The sequence below is a fragment of the Pseudorasbora parva genome, chromosome 16, assembly GCF_024679245.1.
Source record: "Pseudorasbora parva isolate DD20220531a chromosome 16, ASM2467924v1, whole genome shotgun sequence".
In the NCBI taxonomy this organism is placed as follows: domain Eukaryota; kingdom Metazoa; phylum Chordata; class Actinopteri; order Cypriniformes; family Gobionidae; genus Pseudorasbora; species Pseudorasbora parva.
In genome coordinates this window covers 10,447,260-10,471,788 of record NC_090187.1, presented here as the reverse complement: position 1 = coordinate 10,471,788, position 24,529 = coordinate 10,447,260, and the positions used below count along the sequence as shown (strand labels likewise).

At 36.2% G+C, this 24,529-nt stretch overlaps 1 protein-coding gene and 1 long non-coding RNA gene across 4 annotated transcripts; one reads left to right on the top strand and one right to left on the bottom strand.

Annotated features, from left to right (window-relative positions):
• Positions 1-2,127: 2,127 nt before the first annotated feature.
• LOC137043294 (uncharacterized) lies at positions 2,128-3,855 on the bottom strand. 2 transcript variants are annotated; one of them, XR_010898438.1, is made up of 4 exons: positions 3,666-3,855; positions 3,145-3,318; positions 2,915-3,007; positions 2,128-2,686 (listed from the first exon to the last, which is right to left on the bottom strand). It is a non-coding gene; the product is annotated as an uncharacterized lncRNA (long non-coding RNA). The 2 variants fall into 2 exon arrangements; XR_010898439.1 differs by lacking the exon at positions 3,145-3,318.
• A 2,051-nt stretch (positions 3,856-5,906) lies between these two features.
• On the top strand, positions 5,907-22,713 carry LOC137043293 (sodium- and chloride-dependent GABA transporter 2-like). Of its 2 annotated transcripts, XM_067419509.1 has the most exons (15): positions 5,988-6,124; positions 9,351-9,529; positions 11,633-11,767; positions 12,226-12,366; positions 12,474-12,561; positions 13,852-13,984; positions 15,083-15,217; positions 16,104-16,207; positions 16,294-16,418; positions 16,535-16,647; positions 17,022-17,159; positions 19,755-19,857; positions 19,984-20,084; positions 22,097-22,267; positions 22,459-22,713. In XM_067419509.1, exons 2-15 carry the CDS (start codon positions 9,373-9,375, stop codon positions 22,573-22,575), a joined length of 1,761 nt encoding a protein of 586 aa, XP_067275610.1. In that variant the 5' UTR covers positions 5,988-6,124; positions 9,351-9,372; the 3' UTR covers positions 22,576-22,713. The 2 variants fall into 2 exon arrangements, with proteins under 2 accessions (XP_067275611.1, XP_067275610.1); XM_067419510.1 differs by lacking the exon at positions 9,351-9,529 and having other exon boundaries at positions 5,907-6,124; positions 22,459-22,710.
• The last annotated feature ends 1,816 nt before the right edge of the window (positions 22,714-24,529 follow it).

Sequence of the window (24,529 nt, the reverse complement as noted above, 5' to 3'; positions counted from 1 at the left end):
AAAGCCATGTTGGTGGCGGAAGTGGCAAGAGCTGAGCACGAACGCCTTAACATCAAAGCGGTGTCCCAGGGCCAGCAAGGACGTTGGACGGCATGGGAAGGTCTCGTTGACAGGTCCATGCCATGGTCCGACCTATGGAAGATCCCCCAAGCTAGGCTCAGCTTCCTGATCAGAGCAACCTATGACATCTTGCCTTGTCCCCGAAACCTCCACCAATGGTTTGGTGCCGAAGAGGCCTGTTCCCTTTGTAACACCAGCAACACAAGCCTCCAGCACATTCTGTCGGGCTGCACGACAGCATTGTCCCAAGGCTGCTACAGGTGGCGGCATGACCAAGTACTGAAGAAGCTGGCAGAGGTGGTAGAGTCATGCAGAAAGGAGGCAAACAGCAGACCTTCCGCTCGTGGACGACATTCCATCCAGTTCGCGAGGGCTGGAGAGAGTGTCAGACCCTCCCGCCAGAGAGATATAGCAAGGCTCCTCTCACCGGGAAGTGAGTGGACCATGAGGGTCAACTTGGGAAAGCAGCTCCAGTTCCCCAGGGAGATAGTGGAAACATCCCTGCGGTCAGACCTCGTCATGTGGTCAGAAGCTTGCAAGACCGTCTTCCTGGTGGAACTCACTGTACCATGGGAGGGAGGTGTGGAGGCTGCATATGAGCAGAAGCGAGCCAAGTACTCTGATCTGGCGACAGAGTGCAGGGAGGCGGGCTGGAAAGCCGTTATCTGCCCTGTGGAAGTGGGGTGTAGGGGCTTTGTAGGTTCCTCATCCGCTCACCTACTCCGCGACATGGGATGCACAGGAGCGAGACATCGGAAAGCCATGAAAGAGTTGGCTGAGGAGGCGGAGAAAGGCAGCTTCTGGCTGTAGCTAAGGAGGAAGGAGAAGGGTTGGGGGGCAAACATCTAGGGCATCAGCAGGGGGTGGCAGGGAGAGATCCCTGCCATCGCTCCGCCACCACGAGACGTACTGGGGTTAAAGGAGCGAAACGTCGATGAGTGGTGGTCCCAGCTGATGACCCATTCAGGCTCATGGAAGTGTTCAGTGTGGTGTCAGGGCACACCAGTTCAAAAGGCACTGGAGGAGGTGCGTCAGGCAGTAATGTCCAGCAGGAAAACCAACACCTGTATCTTGATATGATCCTACCCACACTGTAAAATGTAACAAGTTGACTTTACTTAGAAAAAGTGAGGAAACCGATTGCCTTAAAATTTTCAAGTAAAGTAGCGTATTATTTTTTTGTTGGCAAAACTTAACAAAATTTGTACAGAAAACTTCTTAATGAAGTATACTTAACTCAAAATTCTTAGTTGTGTTAACTTGTTATTAGTGCTCACATTACTAGGAAAATATCAGGAAACCGATTGCCTTAAAATTCTCAAGTAAGCTGAACTTAAAAAAATAAGTGAAAACAAAAAGCAACAACTGAACTCAATTCAACACTTATTTATTACTTATCAATAGTCTACAGGTACTACAGTGTAAAAAACACCATTATAAGACACAAATTCTAAAAAAAAATTCTTGTAACATTAACAAGTTAATGCACAAAAAACACTGTTATTCTTGTTAATACTAAACAAAAGTGCAAAGTGCAACTACATTTTTTTTTTACTGAATTTGGAATCGTGACAATCTTTTTTGACAATCTTTTCCCTGAGACTGAACAGGTACTACAGTGTAAAAAACACAATGTCATTATGAGACACAAATTCTAAAAAAAAAAAAAAAAAAAATCTTGTAACATTTACAAGTTAAGGCACAAAAAACACATTGTTATTCTTGTTAATACTAAAAAAAACTGCAACTAAAAAAAATTAACTGAATTTGGAATCGTGACTGTTTTGACAATCTTTTGCCTGAGACTGAACAGCTGACATTTTAAAATGAACAACTTTAGTTTAATGCAAGACCTAATTTTAACACTCAGAACTGTAAATTCTGTCACAATTTACCCAACACCCACAAGTTCCAGACCCATTCCACTTTTGTTAGACTTTGAAACACAAATGAATGTTTTTATTTAGTTTCTGTCCCTTTAATGAAAATCCAGGTAACCAAAACTTAAAAGATCCAGAAAAATATATAATTTACGCACCATAAAAATAAATGAATTTGAATTGAGCAGATAAAGAGGATTTGATTTAAAACACATAATTACATTGTTTTGTCTTCTTAAAGTTTTGGTTACCTAGACTTTCAATGGAGGGCAAGAAACTTCTAATGGTTAATTAAAAATATTTGTATTTGTGTTTCAAAGACTAAAACAAGTGTTGTGGGTTTGGAATGATATGTGGGTGAACAAATTAATGACAGATTTTACATTTTGGGTGAATTAAACTTTTAAGACAACTTCAAACAGCCTTCACTTACAGAAGCAGCATGTTTTTAAGTGACTGTAGTTTTGGTTAAAGGGATTTGTGTCCAAGAGAAAGAAACACTCTTTGAATAAAATCAAAGGTGTTCTAGAGCTGCGAAGGGTACTCCAAGTTCAGCGCATATGTTAGCCCAAAAAGTAGGCACATGGCATTGGGAAGGTTTTCAAGATCATCCATCACAATGGCTCCTTCTAGGATGATTGCTGTATGTGAAGCCTTCAAATACAGTACTTGAGGTGAACCCTGGCTTCTTCTGTCATCACGCTCAGAATCCCGATGGAAGTTTGGGGTATGTCACTATCACAGTCCTACAAAATTAAACAATACATATAAGTATTGTATGAAAATTAGAAAAAACAATGAATAGTACAATTAGGGCAGAACATACAGAACATACAACAAAATGGAAAACTCAAATGCAGCATTTGCATGTCTGCTTCAAGATGAGAGTTAAATGAAGAATAATTGAATGCCAATATGTGATGTATGTGTGGGGTTGATTATAGTTTAGAATGAAATGTAAAAAAGGTACTTGCCAACATTGTTTTAAAAAAGTCAGAGGTTTCTTCTCCAAGAAGTAGAGGGAGGCCACAGAGAACTGTTGTCCGCTTAGCAGTGATGTCAGCGCTCTATGTGGGGGGAAGATATCAAATTAGCCTGAATAAATCAATTTGGAAAATTCAGTGATGACCTTGCTCAAAAAAGAAATGTTGTAACAGAATGAAATATTTAATTTGTTAATATATTACTTAAAGGGATAGTTCACCCAAAAATGAAAATTTGATGTTTATCTGCTTCCCCCCAGGGCATCCAAGATGTAGGTGACTTTGTTTCTTCAGTAGAACACAAATTAAGATTTTTAACTCCAACCGCTGCCCTCTGTCAGTCAAATAATGGGAGTGAATGGGAACTCTGTGGCTCATGACGACACATCGATGTCCTAAGACACGAAACGATCAGTTTGTGTGAGAAACACAACAGTATTTATATAATTTTTTACCAATAAAACACCACTATGTCCACTAGTGTGAATTGAATAAAAGACGGGAGAGACAAATTTGTTGAACAAAGTATATTTTTGTTTTGTTTTTCTGCACAAAAGTGTTGTCATCACTTAATAACATTAAGGTTGAACCACTGCAGTCTCATGGACTATTTTAACATTGTCTATACTGAACCTTGAATGTGGTAGTTTCTTTGATAAAAAAAACTAAGAAAAATGAAAGCTTTAAGCGATAATGCTTCAATAAAGGAGCTCTCTTTTCACAGGAAAAAAACAATACTTACATTTCCATTGCATGTCTCATTTCACAAAACATTCTCTGCAAAAGAAGACAATAATATTAACATACAAAATCCTTATATATTTATTTGCAAGTCACTGTGTAATGTTTATACTTATTACACATGTTTAAACATTAAAAAAATATCTTAAGTTGGCCTATTCTACAATGAATATATTTACATTATAACGTTGCCTGTAAAACAGACCTAAACACTGTAATATAAATCTCTAAATTGTAGTAATCAGTTTTCCTCAGTCAACATTGTACACAATAAAAATAAATAATAAAATATAAAACCGTTCCTTGATTGAAAACAGGCACCAAAAAAATTAGTGAATAGCAATGGCTAGACTGTTAATTTCAATTAGCACAATCCAACACAATCCAAAAGTTTGATTAAACTAACATCACAACCAATGTTGCTGTGTAACACTACCTCATTTAATCTGCTTATTACACTATTGATTAATGTATATTAAGCAAATAAGCAATTACAAAACATGCCAAACGAGCGCTGACTCAACTTTCCATGTGCTTCTTCCATCAGAATAAGTTATTACGGTGCGAAACGACTCCACCTATGGACAGAACTGTGCATAGCCACTCGAAAAAGTTCAATATACTTACTATGTTAATTAGAGTTTAATTGAACCTTTTGAGTTTAATAACTTGCTGTGCTAAAAAGTTGTCATTACTCTGTTAACCTTAGTAAGATCAACAAACTTACTCAAAATAAGTTATATTCACTTAATATTATTAGTAAGATCATCAGTTGCATTTTACAGTGCAATACCTAAACTTAAATGCTACAAAAAAGCTGCCAATATTAAAAATAAATAAATACATAAATAAATATACAAAGAAATGTAAAATATATATATATAATTATTTATACATTTATTTCCATATTTATTTATTTATTTATTTATTCCATATATATATATATATATATATATATATATATATATATATATATATATATATATATATATATATATATTTGTTTATTATTTTATATAGTTCTACATTTATTTTTATTTGTATTTATTTCCACGTTTATTCCTTTCTACATTTATTTATTTATTTATTTATTTATTTATTTATTTATTTATTTATTTATTTATTTATTTATTTATTTATTTATTTCCATAAACTCATGTCCAGGGGCAACCTTATTAAAAGTAATAAGGTCACCGCTTAATAGAAAAACATGGTCTAATTTCAAATGCATTGGTCAATATGCTTGCGCGGACTTCACTGTAGCCTATATGTGCGTTGGTTCCTTTCCATGAGAAAATATCAAGCGCTTCCATTTCAGAGTCCCTGTAATCAGATCTGTTGAAGATGCTGTTCATGTTTGTTAGCCCAGGACATTTTACAACACAGTAGGCTACAGTTAGGGTGATATGACTTAAACCCGTGATATAAGATTTTGTCCATATACATATCCAAGTGCTTCATCACAGACAGTATCAACTTCAGAAGGCTGTTATTGTATTTCCGCCACACCACAAGGTGTCGCTGTAGCCTTAACACTTAGCTCTCGCCTACTCTGAGCTCGATTGCTATGTCTGAGGTAAATCCCGCCCTCCTCATTACCCTACACACAAATAAATGCATAAATAAATAAATGTAGAAATAATTAAATATATAAGTAAATAAATGCATGAATAAATAAAGGAATAAATGTGGAAATAAATAATATTTGTAATTAATAAATTACAATTATAATTTTTTTTTCTATGTATATTTATTTATTTATTATTTTATTTTTATTTTTATTTTTTTGTATTTATTTATTTATTTTATTTTTTATTTATTCTTTGCTTTTTTACATTTCTTTGTATATTTATTTATGTATTTATTTATTTTTAATATTGGCAGCTTTGACATTCCATAATTAATAAGCAGTAAATTAGGAGTCTGTTTAGGAAAAAGTCGTAGTTATTAGTGAATATGTGTTCCCCCTACTGAAGTGTTACCAAACATTTTTGTTTATTTTTTATTTTAATTTTTTATTTTAACTTTTTTTTTCTTTCACTTACACAGGTCACTGTTGTTCCAGATTTAAAATATTTATTTAAAATGTGTTGATTGACTCATGTCACTGCTGGTATGCTTTCAAATGAATAAATTACTTTGAATTATATATTTTACCTGAGGCTCATCCAACTATCATAATAGATGATGAATTTTATGAGTTTAAGACTCAGTGTTTTACACACTGACTTATTTGTTTCTTAATGATCATCCTCCACCTCTGTAGAGTTAAAACCGTCTACACAGCAGGATCGGACAACTGGTGAGAAGAGAGTGACAAAATGAAAAGAATAGAAGGAAAAATAATGGAAAGAGGGCACTGGGGCAGTAAAGCAGAGTTTCTTCTGGCTGTGGCAGGGAATGTGGTCGGACTGGGTAACGTGTGGAGGTTTCCCTATCTCTGTTACAGGAATGGAGGAGGTATGATTAAACCTAAATATACATATTTCAGTATACACCGATCAAGCATAACATTATGAGGTGAAGTGAATAACACTGAATTTCTTCATGGCACCTGTTAGTGGGTGGGATAAATTAGGCAGCAAGTGAACATTTTGACCCTTAAAGTTGATGTGTTAAAAGCAGGAAAAATAGGCAAGTGTAAGGATTTGAGCAAGTTTGACAAGGGCCAAATTGTGATGGCTAGACAACTGGGTTGGAGCATCTCCAAAACTGCCGCTATTGTGGGGTGTTCCCGGTCTGCAGTAGCCAATATCTTTTAAAATTTGTCCAAGGAATGAAGAGTGGTGAACCGGTGACAGGATCATGGGCGGCCAAGGCTCATTGATGCATGTGGCCCATGTGGTATGATCAAATAGATGAGCTACTATAGCTTATGAAATTCATTCATTTAAGTTTATTTAAATAGGGACAGATACAAAAAACAAAGATAAACTTGAACATTCATCTGATGTTGAGCATAGTGTTTTTAGCTAAAGCTACTTTACAACACTTGTCCCTAGTGGGGATTTAGTAAAAAAAAAAAAAACTATGTTCTACGGAACGGAATGCTAGTGCAGAATGCAGTTGTCTTTTGATGCTGAACGAGTGATGTATCTTGTACCACTTTGCCGTCTTGTTATTGTTTTGCAAAGGAGTAAAGGAGCAGCATTATTAAGGCATTTAAAAACCAAATTAACGAAATGCAAGAAAATACAATTAGTAAAACTAAAAAAAGAATTTGACAATGATGATGCTTGATTCTCTTCTTCACTCTATAGACACTCTATAGACTTAACGGATGACTGATGAGCTTGGGACCATGTGGTGAAGCCATATGATATATGTGAGAAAATCATAGAATTTCCGAAAATAATTGCACAATCAAGAGTCAAACAGTTTCTTATCATCTTAAAACAGCCCAGATTGACCTTTATGATTTTACTCATTTTCATAAATAGACTTTTAAAATTCAATTGATAGTCTATAATCATTTTACTTCTGGTACTTGTTCAATAAGCTGCCCATTAATTTGTACATTCAGTACTTGTGTTAAAGGTATTTTTTTAATAAAAAAGCAGATAGAGTTAAAAAAAAATTGTGTTTAAGATTAAACAAGATACGGTTAACCAAGCAGATATTTTCTCTAAATTGACATTTAGTTTATCAGCCACAGAAATACAGGTATTACCAGATGCATACACAACTGTGTCATCTGCATACATCTGCAAACCTATATCTGGACATGCATCCGGTAAATCATTAATGTAAAGGCTGAAAAGTATGGGTACCAAGAGTATGGGTGCCCTGAGGAATCCCGGTTTCAATTTTAAGAGAGGTGGATCTCACATTGTTGATTACAACACATTGTTCACGGCCTTTTAAATAGGATTCAAACCGGGATTCATTATTTTGATAAGTTGTATTTAGCCAATTTAGAGATTAAAGTCTTATGATTTATTGTATCAAACACTTTTTTTAGATCTAAAAATACTGCACCAATTATATTTCCCTTGTCAAGTGAGCATTTTATATTTTCGGTTCATAAACAAAAAGCAGATTCTGTAGAATGATTGTGCCTGAATCCAAATTGCAAAGAACTCAGATAATGGTTTGGTTAGATAATGGTCTCAAGATACTGCATCTGAAACAATCTTCTCCAAAACTTTAGAAAAGACTGGAAGGAGGCTTATAGGTCTATAATTACAGGACAATTTAACATCTCCGGATTTAAAGCAAGGTATTACCAAAGCATTTTTCCATCCCTCTGGGAATTGGCCAGATGTAATGGAGATATTAATAAGATTAGCGAGAGGCGTGATCAGAAAGCTACTATATTTTTTAAGAAAAACTGTATCTAAATTATAAATATCTTATGAGAAGGTACTATTTAAGTTCTGTATGACTTTCAGAACATCTGTCTGACTAACTGTCTCCCTGAGTTGAAATGAGTTGTCCTGATCTTGAAACTGGTCCCAAATTATTAGATTTATATCATTCTTAAGGGGAAAACTTGATGAAAGGTTATTAACCGATTGTATAAAACACGTATTAAATTCATCTACAACTTGAGTGTTATCAGTAATGATGTTTTGGGTGTTGGTATTCTTTGGATTTAGTAGGCTATTTAAATGCTTCCAAATTATTTTGCCATTCCCTTTGGCCTCAGTTAGATTTTGAATGTAATAATTTGATTTGGAAATTCTGAGTTCTCTAACAACTTGGTTGCGCAGACCTTTAAATAATTTGAAATCAGTGTCCCTACGAGTCTTGATAAAAAAGTTTTAAGGCATAGGCCCTCATTTTTATTAATTTTCTTATATTATCAATTTTCCATGGAAGCTGATACTTTCTCTGTGATTGTTTTAGTTTATTAATGAATTCATCCCAGGGTATTCTCACAAAAATGCATATAAATAGTACGAGTGTGCAATGTCGTGGAATGTATACGCCAAAACTCATTTTGGCGTGTCTATGGCACGCTGTTTTTCGCGTGCATATGATACGCATTTTATGGCGTATTATACATACATTTTTTACCAGGAATTTCTAATTTAAAGAGTTCCGATTTCGATGTATAAACTTCAGTCTTTTCTTTGTCAGTTTTCTTGCAGTTTTCTTGCAAACTCATATTATGGTCAGATAAACCAGTGACTAAATTATACGTTTTTATAATTCTTTCGGGCTTATTTGTGAAAACCAAATCTATGAGTGTTTTAGTATACCTGGTGATATGTGTAGGAGCTTCAATCGTTTGACTAGTAATGTTTTGATGTGAGATTTTTCAGTTTTTTCCTACATTGTTTGCCTAACCAATTTATATTAAAATCTCCAAAGAGAAGCACCTCATTATTGTGTTTAAAATACTTTAACAGCCTATCCAAATTTTCATATAATGTTGTGGTGCCCAACGAATGAGGGTTATATATCAATAAAATATAAAACTGCATGTTTTGCGACAATATTACATTAATACATTAATACAAATTGCTCAAGAAGTTAATGGTTCTGATAGAAAGGTGTCAGAATACACCGTGTAGACCAGTCAGGGAGCCCATGCTGACCCCTGTCCACCGCTAAAAGCACCAACAGTGGGCATGCATCAGAACAGGACCGTGAAGCAATAGACGAAGGTGGCCTGATTTGATTGTTTTCTTTAACATCACATGGTTGGCCTGGTGTGTGTGTGTGTGTGTGTGTCACTCAGCTGGGGAACACATGGCAGCAGGATGCACTATGGGAAGAAGGCAAGCTGGCGGAGGCAGTGTAATGCTTTGGGCAATGTTCTGCTTGGGTCCTGCCATCCATGTGGATGTTACTTTGACACATACCACCAAAGCATTGCTCCAGACCATCTACACCATTTCATGGAAACAGTATTCCTTGGTGGGTCAGGGTTGTTTTGGGCCCAACACAAATATTAGGGTATGTTATAATGTTACACCTAATCCGTGTATCTGCACATTGTGGAATGCAACATCTTAGTGAAAGTTGAAATAGTTAAAAAGGTCAACTTGGTATGAAAAAGTACTTAAATAATGTTTTCCAAAAAAATGTACAGTTCTTGAGGAACAGCGCCTTCATACCTTCCAAGATTCTAACATTTGTTAAAGAAGCACTATGTAGTATTTTTGCAGTAAAATATCCAAAAACCACTAGGCCAGTGTTATATATTTTTTTCAGCTGAGTACTTACAATATCCCAAATGTTTCCAACTATTTGTAAATTGTGAGAAAATTGCTATTTTAACTAAGGACCGGGACATGTCCGTATAGCATTTGAGGGAGTCGCCTGTCAATCGCGTCATATCTGCACTACCGTAAGTTTTATTCTGCAGAAGTGCTTTTCTCTTAGCAGTGTGAACATGTCACAGCAGCGCCGAGCAAACGCACAGAGTAACGTCATAACATCATTTTAAACACACTTAAATGTATCTAATATGATAAACAGAGCTGATTTACCTTATAATCATGACCGGAAAAAGCGGAAGTGTGTGCCACAACACTCGGCCCGCATCCATGAACATGATTTGTGCCCGAGTCCTATTTTCCACCGGCTGTGAGGTGAAGACCACATGTCCCAAGATACTGCACTCACACTTGGCGTCATCAAACTACGCCTTTGTTTTGAGGCGCCCTCCAGTGGACGGAAAGTTGTATAGTGCACCTGTAAGTTGCTGTTTATTGTCAACAAAGTGCCTGTTCTTGGTCAGTAGTACATGCTTATTTATGTACACTTTAACTAAAAGATGGATGTGACCATAATGCTAACACATATAAGTAACCAATTCTAAAGTCTGATCTGTGATAAATTATTGTTTTGATTTTCCAAACTGCTTGTCTTATGTAGGGTCACTGGTAGCCTATCTATGCCACCATGACCAGTAATTACAGCCTTAACACACAGACATACACATTTACACTGCATGGCTTCAGATTGTGAGGGACCACCACCTACACGGAGAACAATAGGCGGAGTTTTAACTTTTGTGTTTGGGGGACACCTAGTGGGACACCAGGGTGTCTACTGGTATAATTATTGCAATTACTATTATAAATAATATAAAGGAATTGAATAAATAAGGGATTCAAAGGGATTTACAGGAATAAATGAATAAGAATGGTAAAATAAGTTCTAGGTCTATAATGAAGTAATGAATTTAAAATATTTGCAAATAATATTATACTTTAAAATGTGCACATGCAAATTCACTCTTATCTGTATGTCTAATATGTAGAAAATGCAAAAGTTTTTTGTCTCATCGTCTCGTTCATTTATGAATTACATGAATCATGAATGCGTTTTTTTATTTAAAACTGCGACATTTCATAAAACGTTGAGTAGCTTGTATCACTAGTCGATTACTGTCAGTAGCTGAACATTTCTATCATAAAACAGTTTTCTGATACTTACATCTTTCAACAAACTCTCGTTGTGCTGTGATAGTATGGCAGTAAGACCCTCCATCTTTGATATGATTGGCAATCTCAATAATTTTGACATTGTCGAGCGCTGTATAGAGAAATAAGGTAGAGCAGCCAAAAAAAATTAAATCCCAAAATAAATCTTTACTCATTCTGCATTACAATTATCAAATATGACAAGGAATATAAGAAAATATGAATTATAATATTATTTATTTATTTATTTATTTATTTATTTATTTATTTATTTATTTATTATATCAGACAAAATCATTAGCTCTGGTCTGCCCAACTTCTGATGGAGAATATAATATTAATACTTTTTTTCATATGCAAAAATGTTACTCAACCAAGTAGTAGGTGATTTACAGTGTTAAAGGCTATGCCGATGTCCTTTAAGTGTTCAAACCAGAGCTTCAAAAGCAGGGCACAAAATGGCAATTTGTTTCTAAAAATCACCAATCTTACCAACATTATTTTTGGACCTCGAAAAACATTATAAAATAAAAAAAGTGCTATTAATGATCTCTTTAGATAATGTATTGTTGTACTGATGTGTTCTCAGGGGCATTCCTGATACCCTACCTGGTGTTCCTAGTTACCTGTGGGGTGCCTTTGTTCCTGCTAGAGACCGCAATAGGACAGTACACACAGGAGGGGAGCATTACATGTTGGCAGCGCCTCTGTCCACTGGCTAAGGGTGAGTCGTTTAAAAAAAAAAAAGTTTATGTAGGATTAATTCATACTATATAAAGATTTATGGACCCACTTAGGTAGTCTTAACTACTATGTACTAACATTTAAATTAATAATTTGATACAATGCATTTATTGTGTACATACATGTTTTTACATTGTACTGTTGACACTTCCCTTACACCTAACCTACCCTTAAAATAATCCATACCACCACACCTGTATTTTAGATAGTTTCTTCTTTTTTGTTTTTCCAAAATTAACATATTGCCTTTTCCAAATTGTATTTGCCTTTATGTATACTGAAGCGCCGTAAGAGTGGTTGGACCCTCTGCCTGCTTCCCCTAGGTTGTATATAAAATATGAAATTTAATTAATATTTGGCCCTGCCAAATTTGATGAGTGCTGATAAATCACTTAATTTGATCCTCTTTTAGCTAGTGTTTCTGTTTGCTTTTGTCAGGTATTGGCTTTGCAGAACAACTGATTCTTCTGTACAGCTGCTTGTCTTACATCATCATTCTGGCCTGGGCGCTTTTCTACCTCTTCTTCTCTTTCAGCTCACAACTTCCTTGGGCCAGCTGTGACAACACCTGGAACACAGGTGATCATCTAAATAAATAAACACTGCATTAAAAATAATAATAATATCTGCTAATAATCACAGCTGAATATTCTGCAAAACTGAAAACAAAAATGTCTCTGTGTTAGGTGACTGTGTAAATCTTGCTGCAAGAAATCTGTCCCTCAACCGGACAACACAGATTAATTCAACCTCTGCAGCAACTGAGTTCTGGGAGTAAATAAATACAAATGTATCAAATGTTTTCAACGGACATTAAAGGGTTAATTGACCCAAAATGAAAATTAACCCATGATTTACTAGACTTCAAGTTATCCTAGGAGTATATGACATTCTTCTTTCAGACAGAGTTATATTTAAAAAGTCCTGGCTAATCCAAGCATTATAATGGCAGTGAACTGTTGCCTCGTTTATGAAGTCCATAAAAGTCAAGTCACCTTCATTTATATAGCACTTTTTACTACAGATTGCTTCAAAGTAGCTTTACAGTGATAATAGGCAATCAATTTTATTTTAGAAGAAAAGTTTTTGATTGATTAATTTCTGTTGTAAAAACTGATTATTTATTATCTGTTGTCATTTAAACAACACCGTCTTCAGCCAAAACAGAAAACCCCCAAAGTGTTGCTGACCCCATCCACACAGCAACAGCATTTGGTGGCCCGAGAATGTGAACCATGAAACAGGTTTGAAACTATATCATCACCATCCTGCAAACCTAAAAAAAGGCAAATCCATGTGAACAACGACGGCGTGTATGCAAGCACTATGTGTTCAGCCTATAGGCGTGTGTGTTTGAATATGTACGTGTGCATATGTGTTTTGGTAGGAGGCCTTCACAGGGGAGAGTCTAGTTGACACTTCAGGGCTGCATGGGTCGTGTCTAGGAGCAGGTCCACCATCTGGTCTGAATCCGGAAGATTACAGTAAACATCAGGATAAACATAGAACTCATACCCCTCTTCTCTTATAGAGAAATCCTCCACCATTTTTCTTTAAAAATTCTCATTTTAGACTCTGATTAATGTTTTGCTCTCTCCTGTGCACTTCTGCGTTCATCAACGCGCATACGTCATGGGTTCAAGGGTCAAGGGTTACTGCCATAAATCGATGGGTACAACAATCCGCCGGAAGTTATTTTAGTCTATAAAGGTTTAAATATGGATCATTTTCTTACACAAATGCGCCACTTCACTTCGGAAGGCAGAAGATGCACTTTTATGGACTTTATAAACGAAGCAACAATTCACTGCCATTATAATGCTTAGATTAGCCAGGACTTTTTAAATATAACTCCGATTTTATTTGTCTGAAAGAAGAATGTCATATACACCTAGGATGACTTGAGGGTGAGTAAATCATGGGCAAATTATAATTTTTGGGTGAGCAAACCCTTTAACAATAAGCTAAATAAAACTAAATACAACTCAAAATACAACTTAATTTGTATTAATGTAAAAAATAGCAACAAAAAAAAAACTTTCTCTTTCTTGTCACATTGTACAGGCGCAGAGTGCTGGCTCTCTCTGGGGGTATTGAGGAGATTGGTAAGATCAACTGGGAGATTCTTCTTTGTCTCATTGCAGTATGGATCGTATGTTATTTCTGTGTCTGGAAAGGAGTCAAATCTACAGGCAAGGTATGCAAAAATATTATTTGAAAAAATATTGACTATAATAACCTATTTATATTTAAACAATGGGCATAGATTGTTTCATTGTTTTCTCTCTTATAAGATATGGCCACTTATATAAGATATTTGGTTTCACTTTATTTTGAGTGTCCCTTTAACGTATCATGTTGACTATAAGTAACGCTGCACCTAAATTTCTTCCTCTCATTAGAGTGTTAATACAGTATTAGAAGACTGGTAGGGCTAGGGTTAGAACAAGTAGACACTTAGTTGCAAAGTTAATTATGCAAAAGAGACCATCAAAATATCAAAAGTATCAAATTAAATATCAAATATAAAAGTGTTACCAAACTTTTTCTTTTTCTTTTTTGAGGATGAATTCATGTTTTGTTATATATTTATTCTAGCCTGACGTGGTCATACTCAATTCTATTCAGAATATGAGTCTGAAACTGCTCCATTGGGCTTCGATTATGGGGTGTGTTTCAACCGAACCAGGAAAGACCTCAATTGGATAGACCGACAACCAATCAGAGCAAAGAAGCGACGCGTTAGTTTTAACATGTCAACAGAGCTCAACTGCACTGTGTTGCCAAGTCCGCGTTTTTTTCCACAGGTAGTTTTCCATGTCCACGGGTTGAAGCGACTATTATGTGATATATCGACGCATGAATGCGAATTTTAGCAGGCAACCTTGCCAAAATAACACACATTTTAGCCACCAAACACCATTGTTTCCCCGGAGAACCCCCCGAGAAGCTATTGTTTTTGGCTAGTAGTTGGCGGGTTTTGTTGTAAAACTTGGCAACTCTATCTGCAACACGTGTTGGAATAAACAATCTTTGCCGGTGTTGTAAAAAAAAAAATAATAATAATTGAAAGATACACAGTTACTTACCAACATGATCATCATTTCAGTGAGAAATAGAGAGGGTGAATGCATTTATGAACAAGCTCTCCGTTTAAGATTTGAACAAATATAATCCAAGCCCCTTTGATGACGTGCATGATTACGTTACTGTTGATCATCTGTCAGGCTGGCATCCAGGCTATATTTATTCTGCTCTGTGTCAATATTCTTGTATTATTATGTTGTGCCTATAGGTGGTGTATTTCACAGCCACATTTCCTTATGTGATGCTACTGGTGCTGCTGATTCGTGGGTTGACTCTTCCTGGAGCTCTGCAGGGGGTTGTGTTTTACCTGTACCCTGAACCGGCCCGTCTCGCTGACCCACAGGTAACCCAACCCTCTTCCTTCTACCCTTACTTCTTATAACCAGTGTTGGGGAGCAACTAGTTACATGTAACGCCGTTATGTAATTGAATTACAATCACTCACTGCTCTTGACTAAACTTATAAACTTGTATAGCTTTAAATCTATATTTGAATTATAATTTACTGTGAAGTTTTATTGCATTTATTAAATTTCTGTAAATTTCCTATAGGCCTGTTAGATCAAACATTTTAAATCGACTGTCTTTATGTTGCTTCTACATTAATTTAGAGATTAAATGTGAAATTATGATATAGAAATATATATTTTTTAAAACTGTGTAAAAAGTTAGGTGTCATGTCACAGGTGCGATTAATCATGATTAATTAGAGAAAACAATATCAAATGATAATCAAATGACGGCACTAGTTAAATAGTTATTTGTTGCTTTGCCTGTTTTTGATGTGCACCTTCCTGCCATTTAAAGGCCATTTAGTTCATCAAGTGAACTTCAGAACGATTTCAAAGTATAAAGTGGTGCTAAAGTCTGATTTTGTGGTGGCTGCTTTAAAGTTAAACTATTATAACCTTTAATCAAGTGATAGAGGATTTTCAAAGTCTGACTAATCAGTGTTGAGGTTAGTCCTGGTTTAAATATTTGAAATGTATTAAAGTTTAGAAAAGTATTCAAAAAGGAATAAAATGTAATCAGTTACATTACTTTATAATGTACTTTACTTTATATACATTATAATAATGTAAATTAAATAATTACACTGCTTATTACATTGTAAATAGGTTAACTTTTAATCTGTAACATTAAAAAAAATGCAAAGAAAAGGTAACAAGACATTAAAGCTTTAAAACGTTCAGACTATTAATACAGTTTGGGGTGCTGTGTTTATTTAGGTTTGGATGGAGGCAGGAACTCAGATCTTTTTCTCCTATAGTGTGTGTTTTGGCACTCTCATTGTTCTAGGCAGCTATAATAAATACAACAACAACTGCTACAGGTTAGTAATGAAATAAATGAAATGAGTGCACACATGAGTCGCTGAATCTGTTGTATTTATATGTTTGTATAATCTATGTTCATCAGAGACTGCTGGTGGCTTTGCCTTCTGAACAGTGGCACCAGTTTGGTGGCTGGTTTTGCTGTCTTCTCAGTCCTGGGCTTCATGGCCCAAGAGCAGGGTGTTCCCATTGAAGAGGTAGCAGAATCAGGTACTGCGAAATTGAATTAAAACACAGAAGGTATTATAAAGCAAGTGGAGAGGAAATGAAATGAATGGTTAAGAATACAAATTGCTTAAAATCAGATCTCACACTGTTTCTGTCAGGTCCAGGACTAGCGTTCATAGCTTATCCACAGGCTGTAGCTATGATGCCTTTCCCTCAGTTGTGGTCTGTTTGTTTCTTCATCATGATTATTTTGCTGGGGCTAGATACACAGGTGAGTTAAAACTAGCACATACAGTGTTATAAATCTTCAATATTCATTTAAAGCTCTTGAATGTATGACAAAGTGTAATTTTTAATACTAAATCTATATGTATAGACTTGGATAGTCTAATTTTTATATTTGCAATGTTGTGCTAATCATCATTACACCACAAATGGTGAAGAATGAGTGTAACATGTTTTGAACTGAGAATTTTCATTTAACTGTATTAATTTGATGTTTTAAATCTGTAGCATTTAAAAAAATGCTTATTGTAAATACATTGTTTTGTTCCTAAATCTGATACAACTTGGCAGTTTACACTAAGTAGGCACCTCAATAAGACGTTTCAAAGTTCTAAGGCATTTGTGCTGCATCCTTCAAAGTTTGTTGCAGTGGAGTGTGTAATAACATCAGTGATGGACGTGTTCCCCACGGTGCTGCGTAGAGCTGGTCGCAGAGAAATCTTCCTCTTGCTCTTCTGTCTCACTTGCTTCTTCGGAGAACTCGTCATTGTTACAGAGGTCAGAGGAGTGCGTGTGCGGATGATTTTGTGACATATGAGGACACAAATGTGTATAATGACATGGGTATGATACAGGTTACACGGAGAGGGTGAAATATGAGGACATTGGCTATGTCCCTACTTTCAAAATGCTTATAAATCATACAGGATGAGTTTTTTTGTAGAAATTAAAAATGCAGATAGGTAGGTTTAGGGGCAGGGGCCGTGTAAGGGGATATAAAATACGGTTTGTACAGTATAAAAACCATTCCACAGCCTATGGAATGTCCCCATATGTCACAAAAACAAACGTGTGTGTGTGTGTGTGTGTGTGTGTGTGTGTGTGTGTGTGTGAGAGAGAGAGAGAGAGAGAGAGAGAGAGAGAGAGAGAGAGAGAGAGAGAGAGAGAGAGAGAGAGAGAGAGAGAGAGAGAGAGAGAGAGAGAGAGAGAGAGAGAGAGAGAGAACAGAACAGACCAATCGCCACAGCGATCAGGGAGTCCTCCATGTGCGTCATTCTTTGCATATCTTCTTCATCGTGTAGCTTGCAAGAAGGGCAATGAGGTGAGATTCCTCACTTCTGTTATCAGAGAACCAAGGTTACGCAAGTTACACAAATATTCTGCAACATACTTCCATAAGGTCTAATTCTACCGCTGGAGAGGTTGCTAGGCGGTTGCTAGGGTGTTCTAGGTGGTTGCTAGTGTGTTGCTAGTCAGTTGATCACAATGATCCTGAGATAGTGATTGGTTGCCTGAATAAATTTAGCACAGCCCCTTGTGTCTGTGACACTGTGAACCAGAGATGTGGTCAATACAAAATCCCTATGCAATTTACCATTGCAGGAAAAACACATGCGTTTGATGGGACGACCCTCTCCATTATTAGTCAATGGGAAATTTAGCTACGTTTGGGCAGCTCTAGCACCCTAGGGGTAAAACTTATACCCCATTGAGATGTATGTCCTGAGAGATCCTGTCAGCCACTTCAAATGTCGTATACGAAACCAGTTTCTACGAAATCCTCGCTCGGAGCTGTGAGTGGTCAAAGTGTGCGCAATGTTAAGTCAATAGCACTTTTCTTGCTCATTTTGTGGTCATGAAGATGAAACATTGATACATTTATTATTTTCTTGTGATTTGATTCAAGAGTTTTGGTCTAATTTATATTAAATAAAAAACCCATTAATACACAGTCTTTTAATTTGAAAGATGTTATTTGTTATTACTCGGACTCCAACAAATCTAAAGAATATATTTTCAAATTTTTTATTTTATTTTCAAAACATTTCATCCATGAAATTTTCAGTTTCAGGTATACTTGCTGCTTAAATCTTTTAGGTTAACTAGCAATAAAAAATGTGATCGATATCTAAAACAATATGAACAATTGTAATGAATCTGAGGTTCAAGTTTAATCAGCTTTCTTATGTATTGACACGGGACAATATAAGTAAATACAAAAAAAAGAAGGGGGGGGGGGCTTCTTTTTTTGTATTTACTTATATTGTCCCATGTCTTTTATGTACATTTTTGAATACTTCCTTTAGATATTTGACTCTACATACAAATGTCTTTTATGTATTACCTCTAATGTTCCCCTGAATGTTTTTGTATATTTGTACGGTTCTTGAATAAAAAAACAAAACAAAAAATACCAGGGAGGCGGGACTCCCTGATCGCTGTGGCGATTGGTCTGTCAGTCTGAGGTTGTAATTGATGCTTCCCTTAGTGAGAGACCGAACAGATGTTAGAAAGAGAACAATAGCTTTAAAACGGTCATCTATCTATAGCTTTCGCCAGACTGCCTTCCATATTCAATGATGTCCACTTTAAGCTTTTTGAATGGTGAGAGACATTACACTTTCTGTGTAAGTTGAATGCGAAAGTTAGATAATTTACATTTTTAAAGTTTTAAACATGGATATTTTTCTTGAACAAACGCATCAAATTGCTACAGAAGGCCTTTATTAACCGCTGGAGCCATGTGAATTTTTTGGGCTTCAAATTTTGGGCTCCCATTCTCTGCCATTATAAAGTTTGGATTAGCCTACCTCTAGATATAAACCATGGAATCCATACAGCTCTGAAAAAATAAGAGACCACTTAACATCAATTTTAAGTGAACTGGAAAACATTTTTTATTTTTCTTGGTTTAACTTAAAAAAGTAAGTAACCTGGTTGCTTTAAAATTTTGAGTTTATTGAAATTAAAATTTTAAGTTGATACAATTAAGGAAATTTGTTTAATAAATAGAAACTCTAAATATTATTGTCTGAACCTCATAAAAAAATCATGCAAATAGCACTATTTGGCATGTTTCTCTGCGTCATCAGAAATAAAACACACACAATTACCCAATATGCTTACAAAATCTTTTAATAATATTTTAATAAAGGTTGTTGAATCTCAAAAAAAAATCATTGTATTAATTTCAATGAACTCAAAATTAAGGCAACCAGGTAACTTTTTTCCTAAACAATTTTTTTACAGTGTGGTCTCTTAATTTTTTTCAGAACTGGAATCAACAGCAAATCAAGCATTTTTCAAACATTACAGTTAAAACAAACTTTTTCAGCTATATCTAGAGTTGTAATGTTGTTTTGTGACCTGCAGGGGGGGATGTATGTATTCCAGTTGATTGAAAACTATGGCTGTAATGGAGCCTGTTTGCTGTTCCTGTCTGTGTTTGAGTCTCTGACAATTGGTTGGATCTTTGGTGAGCTGCAAACAAGTCAAAGAACCTGACCATAACAGACTCTGACTATAATAAAAAGAAAAGTTAATACAAAATGTCAAAGACTGCATTGGCAGTATTTCCTCTGCTCTCCCCTATATGCCACAGGGGCAGAGAGAATGTTTGACATCATTGAAGACATGACAAGTTCACGACCCAACTACATATTCATGTTGTGCTGGAAATACTTTACTCCTCTTGTGTCCCTGGTAAGTATCTATAATTTGGATTCACAGATGCTTATGCTGATTACATGCATAAAAAATAAAAAAAGATGTTCAAAAACATATTACTGTTCAAAAACATCTAAATCATTTTAAACAATTCTCCAAACTAAGGTCAGTTCTCTCAGTGCCATCAAAGCAGATTCTTTTTTTAGTTTTAAAGTTCAAGCTGTTTAGGTCTCATTAATGGTAAAAGTATCATACACAATTCTGGTCAATTCTACATTCAGCAAAAGAAAATACTCACTTAAAAAACTATTGTTATTAAATTAAAGCATTTTTATTATGTTGCACATGTAATATTTGTTTGGAATCATCACAACCTACACTCACACTTTTCATCCCCTCTGGAAATCAAGGTGGCATTAGCGGCGATCATACTAATGAGTAATGACAGTGAATGTGTGGACGTTGCTAGTAAATTACTGGAGGCATACAGATTAGCCATAACTAGCTCATCTGATGAGGGACAGCAGGGAGTAATATTACTCTCAGAAGGCCAGGAAATATGTCATGATCCCAGCAAAATGCCAGCAGTAATAAAGCCAACTAATAACTACTCCAAATTTAGAGTGACCTAAATGGTCCTCCTGTCCAGCGGTCTCGCCATAGGTTGCTGTTCTTGCCGCAGCACAGCCAATCAGCACGCAGCCGCGTCCTGCTGATGTGCTGTGCATCTGCACTGCGTTTTACATGGTAATTTTTAGGATAAAACTGTTGCTTAATATTCTCGAGGAAAGGAAATTCCCCTAGCGTACTGCTAGGCAATACAGAAGTACTCTCAAAAGGGAAGCATAATTTTTTCAAAAGGCAGGAGATTGTCAGAGTCATTACAGTCGCGGGGAGAAACTGGACAGACCATGGCTGATTTATTAAATTAGTAAACTTTTTAGTGAAAGCAAGAGAAAGTCTGCTCTGGCTAAAGACCCATACTGAACGCACATGAGAAGTCAAGTCAACATGTGGACTGTTTCCATTAATGGAAAGAGCTGAAACAAGGAGCCAGCAAAACACAAAATCAGTGTAAAATATTAAGCAAAACATTAAACTGGCAACAAGTTTTGGAACATTTGGTGAGTACTGTGAAAGTAATGCGGATGCAAAACATGGCATTCCGTGGCAGAACAGATAACCTATATGAACATAGTCTGTTTGATAGTGCTATGGCAGAGCACAACAGAAGAATACAATCTAAGGAAACTCATGTTCACTATTTGGGAAAAGAGATTCAAAATCAAGTCACATTTATTCCGATTCAACAGCAATGTTTTACATTTGACTGCACACCTGACATGTGTATGGAACAGATTTTGTGTGACGGCACTGGAAATAATGTGATGGTAAAGGAGCTTTTCCTAGAATTCACTCATTTAATGGATTCTCCCAGTACTGGCATGACAACTGGCTGAGCTAGGGATTGATATAATGCATATGAGAAGTCAAGGATACAACAATGAGTTAAATACGCAGGAAAAAAACAAAATTCCAAAAGGGAGTGCAGGACATAAATCCAAGGACATTTGCAGTGCTCACTCTCTTAGCTTAGGAGTGAATGGCATTGTGCTGCCTGCAGGCAGTGGGATTTTTTACAGTAATACCAGAGGCCTTCAACCTTTTCTCTGCTTCCACTTCTCGCTGGTAGGTGTTAAAATGGCACATATGTCATAGTGGACTGTAAGTAAGTCCCTTAACAATACTAGATGGGACAGCACATTTGATGCTTTTAAACCCACCCGACACCATTTAAGTGCTTCATTTCAGTAAACTGACTATTATTACATTCAAAAGTCATTAAAAATAACTACAATTTATGGTTCACTAGGAATAACGGTCAATTTTATAACGGTAATTGTTCTAAAATGACATCATTATGACGTATGTGGCTGACAAATGCAACCTCCTCTGAGTCTTCAAAATGAGACACTGCTTCTGATCTTACTCTCATTTTTCTTTCCCCTTCTTTCTTCACAATATCTTTCTCTTCTGTCCATTTTCAGGTGTCTTTTACCTGTTCAATGGTGAAGTACAAGCCTCTCACTTTTAACCGCTGGTATGTGTACCCGGACTGGGCGTACGCACTAGGTTGGTTACTGGCCCTGTCCTCCATTCTGCTGGTGCCTGGATGGGCTCTTGGCCAAATGTGTGCTGGGAAAGGAAGTCTGAAACAGGTGAGGATGAAAAGATGTTCATCGCTGACATTTATGTATTTTGCACATGCTTTCATCCAAATACATTTACATTGCCTGCATTTAATTAGTTCATACAAAATAACAATTTAACCAAAACAATCTTTAAAACAAATATTCTAAACAAAAGATGTTCTGACCAAATGTTTCACATTATGTGTTTTTCTTGACAGCGTTGGCGCCACTTGTGTTGTCCTGACACAAACCTTCCTCTCACCTATAAGCAAAGAGCTGAAAGACAGGATAAAACTTTCAATGCAGAGATGGAAGACTTGGTCAAAAGCAACTAAAACTAAAACATTACATATTTGAAAATATTTTTTAAACATAGTTGGAATCAGCAACCATAATCAAAAATATTTTTGCAGAATACAGACTTGTGTTACATTTTTTGCTTTCAAGGAAAATGAATGATACAGAATGTTTCATGATTCATCAAATATCTTAAAGTATATATTAAAATAAAATAAATAAATAAAAAAACTAACTTGAACAGTACCATTATTTTTGCCCAGTGTGACTGACATTGGAAATACCCTTGTATTGAGAATATAAAGTACAGCAATTCAACATTTCAGTTAAAGGACAACTCCGGTGAAAAATGAACCTAGTGGTAATTAACACATGGTTACTGAGTAGATTGTTCTCTGGGATGCGTTTTCGAATATAAAGAGTTTTATCTCTAAAACAGATTAGCTTATAACACTAGTATTAGAGTCGAGCCACGAACGCTGTGCTAAGTGATAGGAATTAAGAATTAAGTAATCTGTTTATTAAAATATATGGGTGACTACAAGGGACGAAGGTGTCCCATATGAGATTCCAAGTCACAGTTCATTACTTAGCACAGCATTTTTTTTTTTTTTTATCATCATCTGTCTTTTTACCTTTTAACCGTCTTTATTTTATGAGCAGGTGCCATTCAAGGAATTGGTAGTTTGGATTGTTTGTCTGACATAAGCAAAGCTGTGGCACACCGGTAATCTTGAATTTGAACGCCTGTATGTGCGCTGTGCTTGAGAGAGGGGTGTGATCCGCGTGCACAAGCTTGATTGACACTGCTACTGGACAGGTTAAAGAAAATACTATGGGCTAAAAGGTTCTAGTAAATTAGCAGGATGTGAGTATCTTAAAATATCTAAAGTTAAAAATAAGGATAAAGGTTATAAGGAGTGATACAATTCATATTTGTGTTAAAAAGTTAAAATCTGACATGTACAAAGGGTAAAACTTGTAAGAGTAATATCTAAACATTATATTAATTACTTCATGTTGTTGTGCCAAACTTAAGGGTAAAAAGTGTTAATCTGTGATCGCCAAAGTGATCTTAACCTATGCGCCCGAGATCGATTGCTTTTGTCTTCCATCCTTTTTCTCCGGGGAAATCGCGGTCTTTTCCTCATAACACTAAAGTTTTCAGTGAGGAAACACCCAAATCACTCTTGTGATTATTTCTCCCCTTTTTCAGGGGTGTAACATTTTGTAGGCACCGCTGGGATTGCTGTTCAGGTGTCCGGTGGCCACATACTGGTCGCTGAATTCAGAGCCAGCTAAATGCCCCCATAACAACCCGGGCAGGGAGGAAAGTGTTGCTGTGCGAAGGGACCTGAATCCTGGTTGTTAAGTACGTGTCAACTGAGGCCATTTAGAGGTAATCAGAAACAGTACGTCTCTGACAGAACAGAGTCAAGTCCTGCACGGAAAAAGTTCCTCCTGTCCTGTCAACATGACAACCGCATTGGAAGAGCTACAGGGAGAGTTAGTAGGGAAATTGCACACCCTGACTAAAGACAAGTTACTAGAGATATGTGATTTCCTTGGCATATCAGGCGAACAGAGAATAAATGTTAAAGACAAATCCCGCATATCATTAATGACTCTTATTATGATTTGCATTGAAGGAGAGATGACGGCATGTCGATGACGGCATGTCGGAATTATTGTTACTTCAAGACAAGATGGAGGAGATGATAGGTGGCATGGATAACAAAACAGAGCAAACTGAACATGACATGGAAACAACAGGAGCACATCGCAGAACAGAGGAACCGAGAGCTGTAACCTCCCAACAAGGAGTGAAAACTGAGCAGCACATTGCAGTCAATGCAAATGTTCAGTGATTCGCTGTGCCAACCCCAAACCACAGTCCATTCTCAGGTGAGCATGCAGCCCCCACCCAGCACTCAGCCACAGCCCAGTCAGTAGTGGCGCAAAGACTTTAAAATTTCTGGGCAGATAGGTGAA

Excerpts from the sequence above, each read along its gene's own strand:
- LOC137043293 (XM_067419509.1), top strand. The coding sequence starts at position 9,373 with ATGCACTATGGGAAGAAGGCAAGCTGGCGGAGGCAGTGTAATGCTTTG. Across the intron at positions 16,419-16,534 it reads TGAAGAGGTAGCAGAATCAG|GTCCAGGACTAGCGTTCATA; the intron begins GTACTGCGAAAT and ends TGTTTCTGTCAG. Across the intron at positions 16,648-17,021 it reads TGCTGGGGCTAGATACACAG|TTTGTTGCAGTGGAGTGTGT; the intron begins GTGAGTTAAAAC and ends CATCCTTCAAAG.